General features: G+C 52.8%; 1 protein-coding gene across 1 annotated transcript; it reads left to right on the plus strand.

Moving 5' to 3' along the window:
• The first annotated feature begins 277 nt into the window (after positions 1-277).
• Positions 278-12,937, plus strand: LOC100906038 (D(2) dopamine receptor-like). The gene is made up of 2 exons (XM_003737788.1): positions 278-695; positions 11,913-12,937. The coding sequence occupies exons 1-2, from the start codon at positions 278-280 to the stop codon at positions 12,935-12,937; spliced, it is 1,443 nt and encodes a 480-aa protein (XP_003737836.1).
• Positions 12,938-21,640: the final 8,703 nt, after the last annotated feature.

Below are 21,640 nucleotides of genomic sequence, written 5' to 3' on the forward strand. Positions count from 1 at the left end.
AGGATGGGCGGTCCTTCAAGCCTCGAGTTCCCTCACTCTTCCCTTCCTCCTCCTGCACGTGGGTCGAAAACGGACCGGTGCCCAGAGACTCGGTGAGCTCTGCATGGGGTAGATGTGCGGCGTTGAGTCGTTTGTACGGCATGTTGCGCACAGCCGAACAGCTGGACAGCCGACGAGTGGACGGATCACCGACTACGTCATCGTCGTCGTCGTCGACGTCGTCGCCGCCGCCACCATCGCCGCCACCGAGACCGCGTATCAATGAAGCTTCGGGTCTATGAAATTGCGTGAAGTGTTCATCCCTCTACTAGAGCCGGAACTGTTGCCCGTTGCTTCCATGGACTATCCAGATTTACCGGCACCGGGCTCAGACGCTTGGTGTGACTTCTTGGCCGAATGGAAAGGCAATATCTCCAAATTTCCGACTCCTGTGACCGATGAGCTGGTGCAACAGTGTCTTCTAAACGACGTCTCCCGGGAATATATTGAGGCCACCCCCACCTACCAGTGGCTGGCTCTCGTGCTGCTAGTGATACCGTTGGCGGGAGTTGTCGGCAACAGTCTCGTGTGCATTGCCGTGTGGCAAGAGAGACGACTTCACAACGTGACCAATTTCTTCCTCGTTTCGCTCGCACTCGCCGATCTCATGGTGTGCCTCGCTGTGATGCCATTCGGCGTGCTAGAACTTTTCTACGGTGAGAAACTAGATATTTTTTCCCAGCAACTTTTTTACGTTCAGAAACACAGGCGTACCACCCCAGAGTGAAGTCGCACGGACGCAGGAGGGAGGTGGGGGGGGGCGATAATTGATGATGAGCGCACGATAATTCCGTGCGCATTCCAGAAACGATCTCCCAATAGGAGCCCCTTTGGATCGCTGAATTTCAGTCCTCACCGTAACTTGTCAGAAACGGCTAAGAAAATTCTGTGCATGATATCCCACAGTTCTTATATCAGGCTGAGGGACGGCATCCGCAAGATAGAGCCCTTGCGGTGATTCGAGAACGGTTTCCCTAGTACCTACGGATACGATCATCAGATAAGCGTCGTCGGCTCAGCGCCCGCTGGTCTCTCACTGAGGCTTTCCAATCGAGTGATGAAGCGTTACCAAATCGCGAATCGCAACGAGAGACCGAAGGTAAATGTACCCGGTGCAGGTCTACATTTGTGGGTCTGTCGCTTGTTGCTGCAACGTTCTCGGTCGCTCTTGATCAGCTCTACCAACGACGCCGTCTCTGCTTGATTACGAGTCATACCACTGAATTGAAACCTTCGCAATGTCTTTTGAAGACGTTTTCTTCCCGGAGGATATTATTCTGCCCAAGCGATTTGAATCTATAAAAGAATACGCAAACGGATCCGGCATCGTATCAGAATCCTCCAATCCTTCTGTCGAGGCGTCTCTCAATGACATGTGCAAATCACGATGCAGTTCTGAGTGTTTCCGACTCGGCGGGGAACATCTGAGGCGGGAAATTGAGGCCTAGCGCTGAGAACCCTCTTCTAGTCTAGTCGGTCTTCAAAAAACCGAATCGTTGGAAGCCGCAAACCGCCCGGTCCGCATGACGCGACCTTGTGCCCCTCATCAGAAAGTTTCTCCAAACTTCGAAAATTTACGATGCTCCCACCGAAAGCCATCAATCTCGTGAGAAGACTTCACAGAGCGGAGCCTCCACTGATCGGCAATTAAACGAGAACGGCGCTAATCCCGGAAATTTGAATGCTGTGGGCTGCTCTCGCACGGCACAAAGCTCGCGTGTGTCCACTTTCGGTCTCGGGCTCTCGTTGAACCCTCCCCGGAACTCTAATCAGCCTTACGATCCATGACTCCGGTTGCGAGCTCGACAATTCACAGACCGTAAGCACTCATTCTCGATTCGCGAATCGCGTGGATAAGCAGCAGGTCGGTCGGAGGAAGATTTGTATAGGATTCGGAGCAAAGTTCGGTAGAGACGTCTCGAACGATACTCACGTCTACTGCGAGTATACAAATCCAGAAAAGCGTGACGTCGAGGGCGATCTCGTTTCTCACCACGAAGTTTCCGAGCAGGCTATATCTACCTAGCGAGTAAACCGACGACGCTGTGAGGTATGGAGAGCACTTCGTTCCGCGATCTCATTGAAACACGCGAAGAGTTAGAAGTTCCCTGGAGCTCTTCTCCAACTCCTGCTAGGGAAACGGTTCTCTTCCTGATCTCGGTTCGCATATGCTTCGAATTCGAGGCGAATCCCGAATCGAAAATACTCCCCAGCGGGCACCCGGATCCCCCCACGGCGGTTCCGGAGGAATGAGAACACTGGCCTTCGGATTTCGCAGGGAGCGAACGATAGTTCCTCAGTGTCGAAGGAAAGAAGACCAGAGAGGCGTGCCGCCGAATATGTGCCGGCGCGTCAACCAGTCGATGTATAGATGATTCGATGCATACCAAGGAGTCATTTGAAACTCGAGAGAGAAATCCGAGCTCTTCCTCAATGCCCCGGGCCATTCCAAGCGATCAAGCGATCAGTCGAGACAGTCGATGACAACGACCCGGGAAACTCTGAAGTGCGGCGGGGGCCTTATCAGCCTACCACTCCCCATCACCAGCGCTAGTCTGGCCGAGTCGTACAAGTCCCTCTCCCCGTCAACAGGGTCCTCCATACTCCGTCAGAAATATACTACATAAGTCAGGAATCACTGCGAGGAGTGGAGTAGTTATTCTACAGAGCCAGCGACCCGATGATGATCCATCCCGGCTGGTTGCAAGACGTCACTACAACGTACTTGTGTGCTCTCTCTTATGAGCACTTGTCCCGTTGTTTAGGGCGTGTAGTCAAGTGCTTCGCGCTCAAGCACGCTTGCTGTAGATTGTCGTTCGGTGAATCGAATGCTTCTGCAAGCAGCCAGGGAAGAGCATCCGACCTTCTGACGGCACACGGGTGAAGGGCAGCTCGTCGGATCTTTCGACTTTGATGGGAACCGCCTGTGGCTGACGAGTGATTTTTTTTCTATCCGAGAGCAAATCGAATAAACGCGCGCATGTTCCATAAGTCTCAATCAAAGTACGCATCAACGATTCGGCGACCGATAGGAACATGGCGACACCCCGCGTGACTCGTAGCGAGTTTTGGCGACGCGGAGTTGCTTCGGTGCAAACTTATTTTCCGGGGAAAAGAACCCACTCGGATACTCCCTCGGCTGACAGAAGAGCCGTTTCGGCAAGCTCATGAGCGAATAACACCCCACGAGTCTAACGCGGCAGTTGGCAAGAAGAAGCATTCGAGTCGCGAGAGCAGATGGCTTCCCGGGGAGCGAATTCTATACATTCGGTGTCGGTGGTTTCGCCGTGAAGCTGCTCGAATCGCTCTTCCACGTACCCCCGAAGAGACACTCGGCACTCAAGTTGACTTCCCTCTGGAACGCTGCCAGTCGCCAGAGCCTCTGGACCCGGCCGACGCGACGGCTCCCATGCCATGAAATGCTTAGAGCCTCCTGAATTATTGCCGCGATGGTGAACTGGGAACGTATGACATCCTCCTGATTCGCCTACTCCACTTGGGCAGGCGGCGGCTCATTCCCCCATGATGTGACGGAAAAATTAACACGGGTAATTTCACTCGGAAGTTTTGCTTCCACAGGATCGTTTACGCCGACGCCACGTCACCACAGGCGTCTTTCGACATGGAACATTCAAGCACGCTCCCCCAGCAGATAATTCACTTCAGATGCGCTACCCGGCTACCCCCAGTGCTACCCACTTTCTGTCTCAGCTCATGCTCCGCTTTTCACCTCGTGTTTCTTGCATGGAAGCTTCGGGGTTCGGGAATGGGTCGAATAGATGCGCGAAGCCCCCACCTTGATGACGTTCTAGGTCAAGGTCTAGGAATTTTGTCTCTCACTAGAACTCAGCATGGGCTCGAGTGGGTGTGTGCGAGTGCGGAAGGCCTGCAATTTCCTAGTTCGAAGTTTCGAAAGTTCTCCTGTAAACACAGTGGGGGAGGAGAATGAAGGGTAGATTCGACGTGTAGCGTTCCGACATGTTCCCGTGCGTCATGAACTAGCAACAAATCAGGAAACTTGAGACCTTGTGTTTTCGTATTTCTCTCTGACATTTTTCTGGATGCAGCCGCGGAAAATACTTTCCGGGAAATATTCAAAAAGTCGCGTTTCGAAATTCACTTGAAACCCGGCTCCACTGTGGTCTTCCGATTGCAAAACCTGGTCAGGCGGGAGCAAACTTTCTCCCGAATAGAAAATATATCACCATCAGTCATGAGCTCCGCCTGACGGTGATCGATGGGAGCACTGCCCGGACAGTATGGCGATCCGTCGAATTCGAACCTCGTTTGTTGAACTGGCCTTGCTCGGCTCCACGGAATCAACAGATCTTACGCAATCGGCGGCGTATTTGCGCATTTCCAATCCGTGTCTTCCCGCGTCACGCACGGCAATGCCTCGGAGCCGCTCCAAGTCTGACCAGACGTCTCGCGGGGGTTGTGGCAATAATTATTCAAGATCTGCGCAGACCATTCAGAAAGAATGATTTTTTTAGAAGGAGAACAGGATTAGAGCTCAATCATGGCCCAGGACTGGCGATCATCTTGTGCGATCAGATCGCAGTAGGAAGAAGCATCCCGTGTGTTGTTTGCCGCCACCTGGAAATCAGTGACATATCTTCGCTCCGTCGTCACCGTCAAGAAATCATCACATTACTTTCCTTCCTTCGTCCTTCCGACGTGGGAGCGCGGCGATCCAGTTCGGAGGAGAATGGGAACGTTTGATGTCAGGTGACGAATGCGGCCGGAACACCGAATGAACTTTCCTCGCTTGCCGCGGGCAAATGAGCGCGAGACAACTGTAATAAGACATCGATGGTAGGGAGATAGTCTTGGTCCCCCTGGGAATTCGACCTGCAAACGTCTAATCGGGTCATCATGGATATGTCGCTGTCGGACGTCAATCTGCGTGAAACGACAATTAACGTGCCGAATAACAGGAGAACCACTCCACACCTGCATCAGGCTAAACTGTCGATGCGAGAGGACTTTGACTGCTGATATACTTGACTCGGAGCCATTCCGCTTTTTATATCCCAGCTTTATAGGCTCGCCGTCGCACGGAGAGGGAAAAAACTGACGGTGAACGATCAGAGCTCTATGGCGCACTTCGGGGAAACCGACTCGGCTCGCACACGTTCGATCAACCTAAAATTTGTCCCGAGGGAGCCAAGCTCAGGATAGAACAAACTCGACCGTGAAATTTCAGAATAATCCATTCTGCGTGCCGGGCGTCACTCATTTCCTCACCACCTGGGCTCCGCCGCCGCCTCGTTTATCCTCGTTCCGAGATGAATCCCAGATAATTCCTTCCCGGGAGCCAACTATGTAGTGGGTGCGAGGGTATCAAATTCATCGCCCGGGAAAATCGGAGCTCAGAAGAATATCGCGGGAATCTCGAAGGCACAAGGTACTATGGGGATCACGATGTAGTTCCTTTTCTCTCGGACTCGAGTTCTCCTGGGTTATCTACCGAAGACTTTGAATGGAATCCCATGCTTGAGGTTGGAACCTCACGGGCGCGGCACCCCCCAGAATGAAGCGTACCCATGAATGAATCAAGGATCATTAGAAGCCTTGCCTCGGTCTCGCCTGTCACTTACCCTGAATCGAAGTCGAATAGCCAGCCTGGGAATTCCTCGTTCGGAGTGCATTAGACGATGCATTGTGGAGTGGCCTATTCGTTTATGGTCAGGGGCTGCTTTTGTTACCGCCCTCGCTCGCTCTATCCACGTCGTTTTTCATCCGGAATAAGAGACCTCCATGAAACATGGATTCACGGAATTCATTGTGAATGATTTACTCGCTTTTCCATTCACTGTCGTGGGCGGTGATCAATTTCGTGCGTCTGCCTCAAGAGTCACGCTCTACTGAATATTCATACGTCGACTCGTCCCACAGATGAGTGGATCAGGGCACATAATTGAAGTCTGCGTAAATGGAGCTATAGGCTAGCCCCAATTGTACGACCCATGGAAATTGTTCCTGAATACTATTCTTCCCTCCCTCGGACGGCGTCATCGATGATTCTGCGGAAAGGACGCGTACGGCGGGCATGGGTCGACGAGGGAGACTCAGACTCCCTCTGGAATTGCACACACAGGGGTAGAATCTCGCTTGAAATGGAGTTCTCCCGAGTATATTCGTGTATTGAACGATCCCGAAGGAATAGGATGTTCCTACCACGGATCCGAGTTTAGACGAACACTCAGCAGAGAGAATCCAGAGAGCGGAACGCCTCTCTCTGGTTTTAATGGAGGTCAATCGCCACGGATAGCTGCTGGGCGGTCATTTCAGTCAGCTCGGTCTGCTTTGCGTCTAGAAAATAAAATCCATCTGACAGACCATTAGCGCGAACTTTCAGCGTTCGATTGGACAATCGAGTGTAGGCCTAAAAGGTATCCGGACAGCGAGTTGTCCCATTTGAACTGAAGCTCGTTTCGGGGGTGATCACCACATTATTATCACTCTATTTCAAGTATGAGAGCACGCTCAGCCGTTCTCCTGTATATTTCGTCGTGAAATCCGGGGGAGAGGAACGGTATTGGTATTCTCCTACGACCGGGATCGCGATCTCGTTTTTGTCGAAATCTTCCCGGTCCTACCCCCCATTTCGGAAAACGGCCACTCATGGTTTCGGTATCTCACATCTCGGCATTGATATAGTCATCGTGAGGAGCTCTGAATTGAGGGAACTCGGATCTTCCGAGTGCGAAATGCGATGAATACGACAAGAGCCCCAAGCGAGAACATGTACGGAATATGACGCGCGTATCTCCGCTGGGGGCGGCATTTCGAAGGCGGTCACGATTCCCTCGAATCGCTTGAGAAACAGGAAGCGGAAGCACGACGGAGCTTCTCGGATCATTAGAAAGAGCCGTCCGAGGCGAAGGTGGGTTCAAGAATCGCGAAATGGGATCGAGCGGACGACATGTTCTCGACGAGGCCCTCCGAATGTCCAAGACAATGGGACTTTTCGGTATTCATTGAGGAAATTCGAAGACCGTGGGCGACACGGCGGCGGCCGGAAGTGCTTACGGGTACGGGTTCATTGTTCTCGAGAAGAGCGATTCCAGATCCCTTCATCTGAGTTCCACTAGTGGAGACACAATACGATTTTCTGCGGGGAGCAAGGGAACGCCTTCGGTTGTAGCGCAAGCGTTTTTCTGACGCTACAAGGTAAACAGCACCGGGCTTGTAGCAGCATATCTCTCACTCTAAATTGAGGGAGCGACAGCGTATAATTCGAGAAAACTTCTGGAGCGTTCAGAGAGTCAGGGGATTTTTCCCTGCCATGCCGTCAGGAGCAGCTCGAGGTGACATCATTTGGTACGAAATATGATGCCTGGAGGAAGTTTTTTGTGGGTTTGATCACGACAGCGCCTATGTTTCTCATATGCACTTGCAACCCTCTTCATGTGTCTGCCAGATTAAATCCTCAATGTTTGGTATATGATAAAAAGTGAATTCCCGAACAGATTTTCTGTTCCTCGAGGGATCATAGAGATCATCGTGATGTAGAGCTTCGACTGTAGGCAATCTTCAAGCGTATCAGGGCTCTATCACCGATTGCCGTGCATTCCGTATGAGACAAAACGGGCATCCTCGGTACCCTGATTCCCGAGACGGCAGGCTGGACAGATTGCACTTATCTGTGTATGTCGATGGGCTCGGGGCATGTGCTGCTCTAAAATGCTGGAACCTGAGACGCAAATATCATTCTGAACGCAACAGCGTCAATGCATGAAAATATCTTCTTTGGCATTTCTCTTCATATGAATGGATGAGATGCATCAATTTCCCTAATGTTGAATCGCATAGAGGGAAAGGTGATCCCAGAGCCAATCGTTGGGAAGCATGCCGATGCCGGTGGCGTTCTGAGAGCAACAGCTTCCGAGATCCATCAGCGAACACGGGTACTCAGCCTGGAATTTCGGCCCATTCAATGTTCCGCTCTTTTCGCATTGAATAGCACGTGTTGGCGTGCCGATGGATTCTCAGGCGCCTAGAGACAGATTGGCGATCATCGCCGCAGCTGATTAGTATTAGCTTTTGGACTTCGGCCAAGCCGAGCTCTGACTCGTCACGTTCAAGATCAATACTCTAACTCCGTCGTTTACTTCACATACGGGAGGGTACCAGCAAGCGAGCCCGAGGAATTGGACGGGTTGAGCGCTCGCGACCGTCGTCAGCGCCCTAACGTCCCTCAGCCCCTCCACGTCGTCGTTTTCCCCTGTCGGATAGTATTTTCCACCTTGACTTCCCCCATTCTCTACGAATACATCTCCGCGACCTTCGAACAGGCCCGAAACGGCTTGGTGGGGATCGTGAACTCCGCGATCGGATGGTGGAAACAGCCGCGGTCGGTCGGATTCAAAAGTCGGAAAACGGAAGGTCGGTGAAAGCGAGGAGTGTTCCCGACAAAAAGTTAGACTCTGCATGTGAAAGGAGCTGGCTCACGCACAAACCGAAGCGCGGAGCGGATGGGGAGGATCCGAATATCCTATTACGGCTGTACAGACGCGTAGTCGGGATTTGTTCAGGGAGGGGGCTCGAGCTGGATTGTAGTCGGTATGGGGCTGGGAACCCAGAATGGCGACCCGCTCCAACGCCTATGAGCCCAAGGAGCCCCTAGGTGCATACGCAACAGCAGCTGTACTGCTCCATAAGGCCCGCGAAACTTCGCTACCTGGAATAATCAATTCCTCGTTTGTCGCCCACGCCTCCTCCGGGTCGATTCCGTCTGAGCTTTCCCTTATCTTGTCTGCCGATTCGTTTCTCTGACTGATTTCGGCTCCGTAAACTTCCGCAAGCTGACCGAATCGCCTCATCGTGGACGAAAGTATTTTCGGGAGTAGAAGTTTCATCACGCTTTCATTCAGAGCTGCATTGCCACTCGGGATCGGGGCCTGCACTTAACTCGGCGGAATCTTCGGGTGGACGACTCTCGCTCCCCGGTGAGAGGTTCCACCTCGTTCCGGAGAGATATTCGACGGTTTCCCGCGTTCCCCTGCACGCAATTCTCGGGAACGACGAGCTCCGCTGAACATTCAGTGGGGATTTTTCCCCGGAATTGCATCGATCGAATCTGTGCCGCTTCGGCAGCGGCACCCATGGCACGAGATCCATCCTGAGCGTGCTACTCACACGAAACTCTCAAATTGAATCACATTCGAGAAAATAATTTCGACCTTCCTCACCTGATTCCTCATCCCTCCCCACAGGGTTCCTCGTCTCAGCGAAGGAATAGATTTCTCTTTTGATCGAGGATCGAGACTCTTCCCTGTCGGGGCATCTCCAAGGAACTCCACTTGACGATCGGAAGTGAAATTTATCGTTATTCTGCTGTTCGAGCCTTTGAGATCGGACGAGGTCCCGAGACTGTTCGGAATCGATCTCGAGGCTGGATCCGAGTGAGTCGGTCGACGCGTGGTTCACGGACGCTTTCCTGGGGATTTCCGCGCCTAGTTCTGGCTCCGAACCCAGACTTCTGAGCCCCGCGAGGTGTTCCCGCTCCCTGCGCGGCTCACGGATAATTACATCGTCCGTCGTTCAGACCCGGATCGCAGCCGTTATGCATCTCTGATTATGGGAGGTTTGTCTGACCCGACAGCGGGCCCTTTCTGAGTCTGATCTGACGATCTTATGAAGAGCGATGACATTGACAGTTTTTTCCAACCGCTCTTGGTCATTCTCTCTACGGACTTTTCATAAGACTAAAGGGAATGCGATTGTCCCGGACGGCGAGCCAGGGAACTATCTCTGTGTTAACCGTATAAGTGCACACTTTTGCGAGTAGTCCACAATACGCTCCCAATGACTACGCGGCGTATGCTACGCACTGACGGTCGAACGGACTATCTATAGGACCAAAGGTTCATGGTACACACAGAGCACCGCCGGCCGGTCGGGCGGGCGGCCACGGGAGGCTCTATTATGGAGCACAAATATTTGCCCTACAGAACATCACATGGTCCATCGAAGCAACGAGCAGCAAATGAGCGAACGGTGGTAGCCTTTGCAAGAGCGGCGATAACACACAGCGCAGTGAACCGCTCGGCCGGCCGGCTACTTCTCAAATAAACCGTCAAAGGCCGATCAGCTAGGATGCGCAGAAGCATTGGATTACGGATTCAACAAACAGGGCGATGTCCCGACGAGTTAGTCGCTCAGAGCTCGCTCGACGTTCGCCACGAAACATTGAAAACCTTCGTTGAAAGAGAATTAATGTACTATCCTCAGAACGTGTTCGTGCTATTGTCACGTCTATTTTCGCTCTGTTCGAACGTCTCGGTGCGGCGAAGGGCAACACAATTGGATGTTCCTCCCATTGCGTCCTTCCGCGAGCTCCTGCGTTCCTCTCATGTAAGCTTCCGGCGACTTTGGGTGCCTTCAGCTAAGACCTTAGGATGCACTAGAGTTTCCATCAAGCATGAGTTGTACGCGGTGGCGTCGACACGGAGCCTTCGTACGAGGAGCCGGGCCTCGAGGTTTCTCTTTCCCCCTTATTCCGATACTCCAGGATCTTCGTGGCCAAACCCCATCGGCAACCCGATCAATCCTTGTCCAAACCTCATATTCGTTTTGACGCGGAAGTCGATTGCCGTCCATGGAGTTTCGGGCAAACTCCGAGGTCGAATCCGACCGACCTGCGCCAAGGTTACCGATCCTGGTGAATCTCCAACCTAAAACTCTCGAGGGCAGGACTCGGGCGGAGATGTATTGATTCGACGGATCTCCCAGGAACAAGTATCCGTGTAGCGGATTTGGGGCCCGAAGAATTTCCTAAGCCCGAATTATGCGGGGAGGTGAAGAAAAATGAGACCTCTTCCTCAGCGCCCACGTTCCTTGACGCGCGCTTCCCATACCTCGGGAGCTTTCGGCTATTTCCCTTAAGATCCGGGAGTAGGGAGGCCGAAAGACGACAGGAAGGCGGAGGCAAAAGCTCTCGATCATGTTCCCGGGGAGTATAGTCGACGTATTTAGGGGTTTGCGCTCCGGGCCAGCATCGTTTTGTAGCATGTACGCGACCTCAGATGTTTAAAACTGCGGGGCGGAATGGATATCGTCGTGGCTGCGTTCTCTCACAGAGCGGGCCTCTCAAGCCGTTAAGGTGATGAATGACATCGACCTGCTTGCATGAGATTCGCGCACAATATAACACGACGACGATGACGACGACGAAGAATAGGTCCTACCGACTCGCCGGCAAACATCACGGCGAGAAACTCCAATGAAGCGAACGGAGGACTGGGCGGTGCATGGATGACTGAGTCTTCGAATGAATGAGGCTTTCCGAATGGATGGGCCGAGACGCGAACGAGACGGTAAAATAGCCGAGCTAACCATTGGTCTCCGTGATACGGCGAAGCGATCCGCGACCGAACGTGGAGAAAGAAAAATCGAACGGGGAAAGAGACGACGTCGCAGAAGGGGACGAGGAGCGACAGGCAAACAACTATCTGAGCTAACATTGTCGCTCAACGAACACTTCTCATAAAACACCGTTCGGTCCCCTGAGGACAGAGCCGGACTGAGTTCCTTTTTGCTTTGACTGCACAAAGAGCAACGAACACAAACAGACTGAGAGATCCTCATCCCGGTGTGGATTTTCATTCTAGTTTCTCCCCTCCGCTATCCTTCTCTCTCACTTCCTCTGTATCAAGTGCGCCTCCCTCATTTTCCTTTGATCCAATCACACCATGTGCGGTGGAGCCCGATTCCTGAGTTATCGCCTCTCCCTTTCCCTCTTCCTTCATCATTGCTCTCTCCCAGTCTCTATGGAAGATAATACAATTATAATTATAATTATAAGACAAATATCAATGATGGCATCTTCGAGCATTGAATTTTAAATATCTGATGATTCATTGCAGGTTATTGGCCATTCTCAACCTTCGTCTGCACCGTGTGGGTCACTTGCGACGTTCTCGGATGCTCGGCGTCGATTTTACATCTGTGCTGCATTTCGGTCGGTCGTTACATCGGAATTCGGAACCCTTTGAGGACCCGACAACGCACTCAGTACACCAGTCGACGGAGCGTGTTGACTCGAGTGACCGGGGTCTGGTTGCTGGCCTCGGTGATCAGCTGTCCTCTGCCTCTGCTCGCGGCGCGGGATATCGACAACGTTAGGCCCACGAACAACTCGTGTGCGATCAACAACCAATTCTTCCTGGTGTTCGGTTCGATCTGCGCCTTCTACCTGCCGATGATTGTTATGGTCGTCATTTATTTCCTGACGGTGCGCGAGCTCCACAAACCCCCGGACCTGACGACCGGGAACCAACAGCATACGCAGCAGTTGCAGCAGCCGACGCCACAAACTCCTTCCGGTGCTCACCCAGCCGCAGCCTCCGGCGGCACCGGCTGCTCATCGAACGGCAATCCAGCTCTGGCAGTGTCGTTCTCCCGGATAACGTCGACGAAAGCGAACGGATCGGCATCAAGTACGGAGACGTGCCCTTGTATTCTTGCAGTGCGTACGGCGCGAGCTTTGAACGAACGGCGAGCGACCAAAGTGCTCGGCGTAGTATTCCTTTTGTTTTTCGTCTGTTGGTCGCCGTTCTTCGTGTTGAACGTAGTGCAGGTTCCGCTTGGGAGCGATTTCTTCCCGAGTTACGTCGGCACAGGCTTTCTATGGCTCGGCTATCTCTCGTCGACCGTGAATCCTCTCGTGTACACAGTCTTCAACCGCGTTTTCCGTTCAACGTTCTGGCAACTTCTGACGTGCCGTTGCGGTAAGAGACGCCGGCGATTGCTGTACAGCAACACCGTGAGGGGCCAAAGTTATGGGACGTCGAAGGACGTGGTGTCTTGGTCGTTCCGTTCCACGTATCGTCACAGGGCTGACGTCCAAGCCCGGGAAACGTCTCCAGGACATCATCCGGAGAGACCGTGACCCGGGAGCTGCCCTACGCCAGCGATGCAATTTTCCGCGGCTGGACAAGTGCAAACCTCGTTGTGAGCAACATATTCGCACTGCACATTGACCCGTTAAGGATGACAGCTCGTCTGCCGACCACCATAATCGTAGTGTAAAGCAAGAAAGTATTCGACTACTCCTTAGGATATTGAAGGAGAATCCCAGGACATTCGTCGTCAGCTGAATTCAACGTGCCAATCTGAATCGTCGAGAAGTGGTTCCCGAGTCGCCGAAGGAGCCTCGCTCATATCGAACGGAATCCTCTTGGCCTCCGGTCCGTTTGCATACCTCCCCCCCCCCTGACGCAAGAGCACGGGCGCCGTCCGGGCTTCGTTTCGATCGGAACGTCGCGAACTCGGGACCAATGGTATCTGCAAATGGATATCATCAATGGATTCACTCCAACGCCATGGAACCCGCCCGGAAGTTTGAGAGGATTCTCCATGACCGAGAAAAGCGCGAAAATATGGACGAGCAGCCTTCATCCATACAGTTCGTTCATTTCGCCAATTCCGAGGGACGAGACGTCACGAATGTCACGGTCCGGGGATGTGCCTCCTCGGGAATGCCAAGCGGAGCTCCCCTGAAAACTTGAGCAAACAGACGCATGAGCCCGCGGACTCCTGAGCGTGAAGCACCACCGGCACCGCTCTCACCGGGGTAGCGGTCGAAGCTACCCGACATGCGGTTCTCAGGATGAGACCCCGCTCGGAGCGTAGCGGAGGCTCGTGCCCCAGTGTATGCTGTTCGGACATTCCATGGATACTCGCGGGGTCGAAAGTGGACGTCGAACACCGACCCATCATGGCCAGTCAGAGAGGACACGGCGACCGAATGAACATGATCGACGGGAGCCTGAATTCAGGCCGAATCGTCGCTATCGGCATGTCATATCAGTGGACAGGGACATCCAGTCCAGGAGCGTGACAGGCGGAATAATTCATCTGCTAGCGTTCCTCGTTCCTGCTGAAATTGTTGATTGTTGTCGGAGCTCCCAGCAACGCATGGATGATGTCGAAAGAGGAAGTCGCAGTATCGCTTAGAGTGAGATAGGAAGTAAGGAACCAAAGGTGCCACGGTACCCATGATCTGAAAAGTACACAATTGTATATACGAGTCGAGTGTTGATGCCAATACCGACCGTTTTTAGCCACCTGCCAGGAGACATCTCATTCGATCCTCATGATCTGGAGAAATGTTTTGCAATGTTTTCACTCTCTGTCGGTGGATCCCCGCCGCGAGCATTGGAAACCGCGTTCTGTATTCTGCAGCTGTCTCTAGTCGGAGCAGGCCGTGATTGAAGTCCATATTATGTTTCAATGGGTTGGTTATGCTTTCCGATTGCGGAATAGATTTGATCCATTTCGTTTTTCTTCATTATTTTATCGTCGTAGGAGCCTCAGGTATCGTTATGACTGCAAACGGCTTCTGAGCTCTATCCCACTCACATCAGAGTGCCGCACAAGTATCCGAAGCTCAAGTATCGGAGTCGTCTTGCATTTCTCGAACGATGGGAACCTGGAATTTCCCTCGTAGAACCCGGTGGCGAAGTCGTCGAGTGCACCGGGAGAAAGGCCTTATCTCACCGCCCCTATGATGAGTATTATGAATTATTATGGTGTATAATCGGAGACGATTTCGTAAATTTCCGTGTATAATGGAGATTCCTTCCCACGACGCGACGTTCGGGGAGAATAGGTACATACCTACGCCTAGATGTACATACATTTATAAATAAAGAGGAATCACAATGTAAATCGTCTACGTTTTCCAAATGAAAATCTGTTGAGGATAAATAATGAATGTTAAATCTGAACGAGAGCATCCCTTATTCTGATTAGAGAGTTCCTCTAAGACTCAATCCCATACTTCCAAATCAGAAGACAGGGCAGGGTTACCCAGATCGTCTCCTGACTCTGTCCATCTACCAATTATCATCCACGGACATTGTCAAGGATCCAAATCTCTATCCTGGGTTGCATTGAGACCGGAAGGACGAACGAACCATTCCATAAAGTCTGATCCGGCACGAGGGAAATCTCCCCGACTCATCTAGGATCGGGCGATGCGTCCCCGGACATGCTGAACGTTCGAACCTTCGATCCACACTTGCGCCTGCGAATGATGAATCGTAGGCATCTCACGCTCGATCCAGCCGTAGCCGATTCTCTCTCGCGCCTGCTAATTGTGATCAATGCGGATTCGGAAAGTGCTCTGTCATCGACTGCTTGATGATCTGAGCGCTGACGAGCGCTTCGGAAATCGGTTCTGTCCTCAGAGAAATAGGCTGCGTGAGTTGCGTATCAGGCCGTCTAATCGACTGTACGCATGGCGATCTACCAGAATTTGCGCATCGGGAGCCGGAAGCACGTACGATCGCGACTTGAGGGGATCACGTTATGATATTACGTTTCAATCAAGTTCCGGGGCATAGGTCATATGGATGTACTGCTGTCCCGTGGCGATTGGAAAACTTCCGTGCTGATGTTTTTGGTACGGACTTCCTGTGTCAGGGCCGTCGTTTCCAGGAATACCACCGTGTAGAGCGAATTGAATGTTACGGAAGCGTACTCAAAGGAGCTCCCGCAGCGAAAGTTCCCTGTGTTGTGAGCGGAATTTCTTATAGGAGAGATTCTTTTCGCCAGAAATTCCTCATGCGCGGCATTCTCGCCGGGTAAGTTTCTCATACGGATTACGTTCTTCTCATTCCCGGCATCCTCTCTCAGTAGACTTTAGGATAATGCGTGTTTAGCCAGAGCAAACCCTGGATTCGCCGACAGACTCCCGACAAGAAACCGTACGCGAGCCCACCCATTTATTTCTTCGCCCGCTGTACGGCTCTCCGGCGCCGCGCCCGCTGCATCGTATGGATAATGACCAGAGCATCGATTTATAATTTTCGGTCATTGATTCATTTATCAAGGATTCATTCAGAAGATCCTCTCCCCTGATGGTTTTCTCAAGCAACTACCTCCGTCAACTTCTCGCGAACCTTGGCTCTTGCGCCGTTGGAAGAATTTTGAAAAATTACTCGCACATGAATGATAAGTTAAACGGACTGACCCGCATCGAGCGCGTTTCCTTGCTTCCGTTGACGGAACGAGCCCAGACAACTCGGAATGTTGCTATCCAATTGAGGTCAAAGGCCCAACTTCTCTCGCTCAATGGGATGTCACTGGCCCGAAAAATTATATTCAACGTTTTATCGACATATGAATGCGCTGAGGGCACAGATCGAGCCACTCAACGACTGATGAATCGCGATCCTCCCGACAAACGAGCGGAACACCGAAGTCTGGGAGCCGGACGCGTCAGCGACTCCGGATGGAAAATCGAAATTAAGGGCCGTATTCGAATCCATCGAGCCGAACACTGTCGGAAAGAGGTTGCCGCATGATTTTCCTCAATAGAGAGAGCAAGTCACAATACGCCGATTGGAATTTTCCGTCAGAAGTCGCCGTATCGTGGGAGCGTGAAAGCCGATCCTAAAAATAGAACCACTCTCGGCAGCAGCACGGCGCGGGCCCGTTTTCGCTAGATCTTAACGACCGGGAAGAATTGTTTGCAGAGTTTTTGTGGCTAGTCCACGCCTGGATCGAGCCTCAATATTGAGTTCGTGTGTTGGATTCGAGCCGATATCAAGCCAAAAATTGGCCAGCGTCTATGTATTCGCACGCAAGTTTGCCTCCGCGGCGTAAGACGTTAGTGACCCTCTCTTCCCCATTGACGTGAGCGTCTCGTCTCTCGTTGCTTGCTCAATTTCCCTCTATTCCCTCGATCTACTGGTCTCGGAGCTTCTTACATTCCTTGCGGCTGCTCGTTCGCCCCTGGAGCGTTATTTTCCTTTCTCGTTCCTCGTGCTTTATTTTCTTTTGCCAAAACGGCTGGCAGCTCCAACATGATTGTGAGCGGACCGCCGAGAGAGCTGGGGATTGTTGTCCGAAGCGAGAGGCTCTTGGCTAGGTTACGGCTGCTGCTTACCTGCACGCTGAGAATGATTCCGGCAGGAAGCTCTTCTCGCGGTCTTAGTATTAGCTGAGCTGCCATCGACTGGCCGAGAACAATCTCCTCCCTGACCTAGCTAATCTGCGAATATCCTATTCCGGCTCCTCTGCAAGAGACAGTGCTCATTCCCCGTCGCCGTAGGCAGGCCTCATCGCGTGGAAGCCGGAACCCAGGACGGGCACCGCTTGTGCTCCGCCCTCGCTTCGCGTGCTTGCATTGAAAATCCCTATCCGCATGCCTCATTCTCAGCAAACGAACGACAATTTCTTCCATGGTAATGATGATTCTGCTCCGTGTTCCGTCTTCCCGTCCCGAAGCCTCCAAGGGCTCCATAGACGAGCCAGTCGTCTTCTCCTTCAGTCTCGGACTCCTCGATGCTCCGCAGGAGTTCGAGACTTTCTCGACACAAGAAGCTCGATGGTCGAACAATTTCCCCGTCATCCGACACAGAGCACCGATGGATTGAAAATGTCTTGGCAGCTGTCAAATAGTCCTACAATAGCAGCTCATATTTGAAGACTGGTCGTCGCTTCTCGACACATGTGCTCCTCCCAAGAGACGCGTAAATCGTCGAAGGAAGCGCAACACGGTCAAGAAATAGACCCCGGTCCCTTCAGGTGAAAAGCCTCCGACGGATTACAAGAAAGAAGAAGTCTCAGGCTCGTCGACCAAAAGACCGCACTCGACGCTGGAGCTCCTCCGAGCTCACAAGAGCAGATCGCAGAGAGAGGCCCCGAAATCTATGTCATGTAGACTATGATTATCATTTTGGCGCTGGGCTTCGAGAGGACCTGCTCTAAGAATAAAAGACATCTTCGTCGCTTGCACGTATTCTAATTGTAGCACAACACTTATTGTTGCAAAGAGCCCGGAGTCAGTGATTCCTAAGCTTCCGTGTACCACGAGGGTCGTTCCGGAAGGTCTATGTATAAGCCGCCTCGCACCGGACCAACAGACACATGGCTTGTGGGACCCGCGGCTTGAATACAACTTGAGCCGCCGCGCTGCCTCGAAACTCGTCCTGTGCCGACGCTCGCGAAACGACATAATTGCGGATAGCGCTAGGAAGAGCTCGATCGGCAACCCATTCCGTGCTCACGGGAGTAATCTCTTGGAATTAACCCGAGGAATGCCCTGGGCTCGTAGGCCCTATTCAAAATGGGGCTGGGCTCGCGCGGAGAGCCGCTAATTCATGCGGTATTCCGAGACGATTCGCCGAGACTGTTTCGACGCTGCGAAATGCCGTGACTTTTGAGACGGAATGCCGTGCGAAGTCCCCTACTTCACCACAACCGATTGGATCCTCAAAAACCCGCTATTTTCCAAACATGAAGCGAACAGCTGGTCCGCGCATCTGCGCAGCTTCCCGGGATCCCCCCGTCCCGCAGCGACATCCATCCCGACTGAGCGTGGGAACAACAAAGAACATCGGAAACAAGGAAAAGCTTCGCGAGTTCCTTCCGGGCGACTTCTCGCGGAGAACCCGAAATACTCGCGTCCAAGAAGCCTCCGAACACTGGGGTGGTCTAAACCCGAAGTGAAGAATGTGATGCCATTGAGCATTGGAGATTGCTACTTTCTTATTTCCGTTGTAATGCCATTCGTGATGCCGGAGTGCGGTGAAGAGGGTGGTGCTCGGCGCTCGCCTCATTCGAAGTAGAGGTAGCTTTCGAGCGAGTCAATTTGTCTGCGCGACTCCTCGGTGGCCAGTCACTCGTGAACGCACCCGAAGATATGGCCCATTTCGTCTTTCGTCGGAGTCACTGCGGCTCGTTGCTCCACCGAGCCGCTCGAGCCCGCTTTGAAGATGTGATGTAATCGTTTTTTTGACGGCAAGAGCGAAAGCAACTCCTGGGGTAAGATAATGACTCTTGTACGCAATTAGCTCCGGCGGCCCGTGTTCAGAGAGGACGACCGTGAAGCTTCGGATGGCGTCGCGGTTCCAGCCAACTGGAACTTGACGCAATCTCTTGCAGCACATATGTATGTACGTCGCGCGAGACGGGTCTCACTGACATCTCGACAGGGCAGACTCCCAAAGAGAACCGGGTCCGACGTGGGTCGCGACTCCGAATCCAGAGGATTCGAAATCTCTGCTTCGAAATTCAGTTCGTTCCGTGATCTGAAGGACTGAATCAGTCGACTCTCCGCCTCGACGGGGAAGCCGAAAGGTTGGGAGCGGAGGCGGATTATCAGAAACAGCTGACTGAGGAAGCAAACTCAACACCGTCGCTTGCTTTCCTCTGCTACACTTCGGACGATCCTTGAACACGGGCGAGGATTATTTGTCCTGTCTGGCAAAAGCAGATCGAATCCTCATATTTACATATTGGATCAACCTGATACAGCGCCCCTGTCAGAGGGAGCTCTCCGATTCTCCAGACGGAAGGGACACCGATATGGAGACGCAAACGCAGCATCTGGTCCATACAAAGTTCCCTTCCCACGCATTGATTCCGCCAGGCTCGAAAAGCCGGCCAGGACCGTCAGGATCCGATGAAAGCTCCTCTGCTAACCGAGTAATCGGTGGTTCTCGTCGCTCCACGATGCAGGTGGAGCCCGCGACCGGAATCTGCTCTTGGCAGATTTATTATATCTGTTTGTCTCCTCCTCCTGGTCACGTTCCTATAAAATACACATCAGATACTCCTCCTAAACATCGAACATCATGGCGTGTAGCTCTAGTGCACATGGTTCGGTCGTAATCTCGGAACGTCTGTTGAAACTGTCGGTCGTTTCCGGATCTCCACCGGAGAAAAAGTGGGCGACGCAGCCCCCGCGGAACCGGATATCCTCAGCATTGTCCGGAGCGTCACGTAGCAAATCCGAACGGTAGGAAGGAACAGGTACTGTCCAGTCCGGTTTGACAGAGGAGAGCGAGGCTCGTCGGTCTGCCTGCCGCCCGGCCGGCCGCTGGTCGACTCGCCCGCCAACCGACGCAGACGTGGTGTAGATTAAAGGAACGTGTTGGTTTTATTGCAATTAGAGCAAGACAATCACTAATTACAACAACTGAAAGGACGAGAATGAGTAAGCGGGTCGGATAGAGAAAAGGCTTGTTCCGGCATCAACTGCGCGCCCGACGCCCACCCACCCGACATCGCAACAGAGCGAGTCCCCCGAGTCTACGTGACTCGTGAACCAAACACTCCCCTCGCGGACAACAAAGAAAAACACTATCCGTGTGCTCCCGTCCATGGTCGACCACCACAGCTGCGCAGCTCTCGGGGCAGGGACAGTTCTGGCCTCCATTGTGTGACAGAACATCACTGTGAGCCTCTTAGTCGATACCTGGTTAGAATTCTCACGCAATACACAGTTTCGTTGCGTCGCGTTGCGCATATCACTACGGAATCGAGTCCGATGGCTATCGATCGGGCACTCGAACTCGATAGCCATTTCCGAATCCCCGTCAAAGTTTCGGTTTTCGAGTGTTTTTCCGGGAATGCCTCGAAAAGCTAACGGCTCACGGGATCGCCAGAGCAGAGCGTGGGCCTGGCTCGAGCGACCAAGGACGAGGTCCTTTGAACTTTTCTGCATGTAAATTGCATTCACGCGAGAAGGCAATGCACGCGCGCACTGGCGCTCCGAGTAAATCTGAATCACAATATTCGGGGCTTGGATACGATCAGTGAAGCGAGCTGCGGAAGGGCTGTGGGAGGAGGGATAAATAACAGGAGGCAAAAAGAGCTTGATGGGGAAGCCGGAGGGACAGGGGGAATGTGGGGGAGGCGAACTGATGAGACGACATCGGCTCCTCACAGAAAAAGTAAATCCTCGACCGGTGTGAGAACGGCGCCCCTGTTTACTCATGGGGTCGGAATTCGTCATCCCGATCGTTGTTTCGTCAATCGGGGGAACTTTCTCTTTCTCGACAAGGTTTTAGGGAGTGAGAAGCTCGGTCTCTCGACCGGTCATCCCCGCGCCCCTCCCGTCGTCGAATCACGAGTCAGTCGGCGCACGAGGAACACCAGAGATGATAGCAATACACCAATTCGTGGCTTGTCGAACCCTCATCGAATGGTGAAGATTTACAGCCGCTTCCTCGCTCGTTTCTCCGGGAAGCCGAACTGAAGCGACTCCGACGAGCCACACCGGGCTTGAAACGGAGGCGCACCGGACACGGATACCCTGACGGTTACGCTGGCTAATATACCCCAACGCCGGAAGGAACGAACTGAGCTGCCATCGGTGCCTCGCGACTCCATAACTCAGCCTCGCCGGAGCACGCTCAGAGCTCTGTGCGCGGAATGGGGGTGCCTTTGAGTGCTTTCTCGAAACCATTTCCGTCCTCCTGCCACCCGGTCAATCCATCATCATTCCGATTGGATATTTTGTCTGAATTCTCCCTCAACTTCTCTTGTTTGTTTTCCGTCAAACCACCTTCTCCGTTTCTAAATTTATACTGCTGACGCCTGAACGAAGGTCATCGGCTGGCAGCGCTCTGCTCCCGGAGGCGATGTGGTACGTTCGGATTGAATTCGCAGGAATTCACGATGATCATCCATAAGTATCGCCTTCTCGCTATCGCATGCGTTCGCGAGAGGTTTTGACTCGCTATGTCCTTGCATTCATCCCCTGCTAGTGGCTCCTGATCCTTTCCGCCGCGCTTTTTCCCCGAAAACGGGGCCTCGAATCAGGGGCGTACGCGAGGGGGGGGGGGGCTAAGGGGGC

This window comes from Galendromus occidentalis, unplaced genomic scaffold (genome assembly GCF_000255335.2).
Source record: "Galendromus occidentalis unplaced genomic scaffold, Mocc_1.1 scf7180000075612, whole genome shotgun sequence".
Lineage (NCBI taxonomy): Eukaryota > Metazoa > Arthropoda > Arachnida > Mesostigmata > Phytoseiidae > Galendromus > Galendromus occidentalis.

What these genes read in the sequence shown, in the direction of transcription:
- LOC100906038 (XM_003737788.1), top strand. Translation starts at nt 278, where the DNA reads ATGAAATTGCGTGAAGTGTTCATCCCTCTACTAGAGCCGGAACTGTTG. An exon ending in CGTGCTAGAACTTTTCTACG is followed by an intron (nt 696 to 11,912) that starts GTGAGAAACTAG and finishes GATTCATTGCAG; the next exon opens with GTTATTGGCCATTCTCAACC.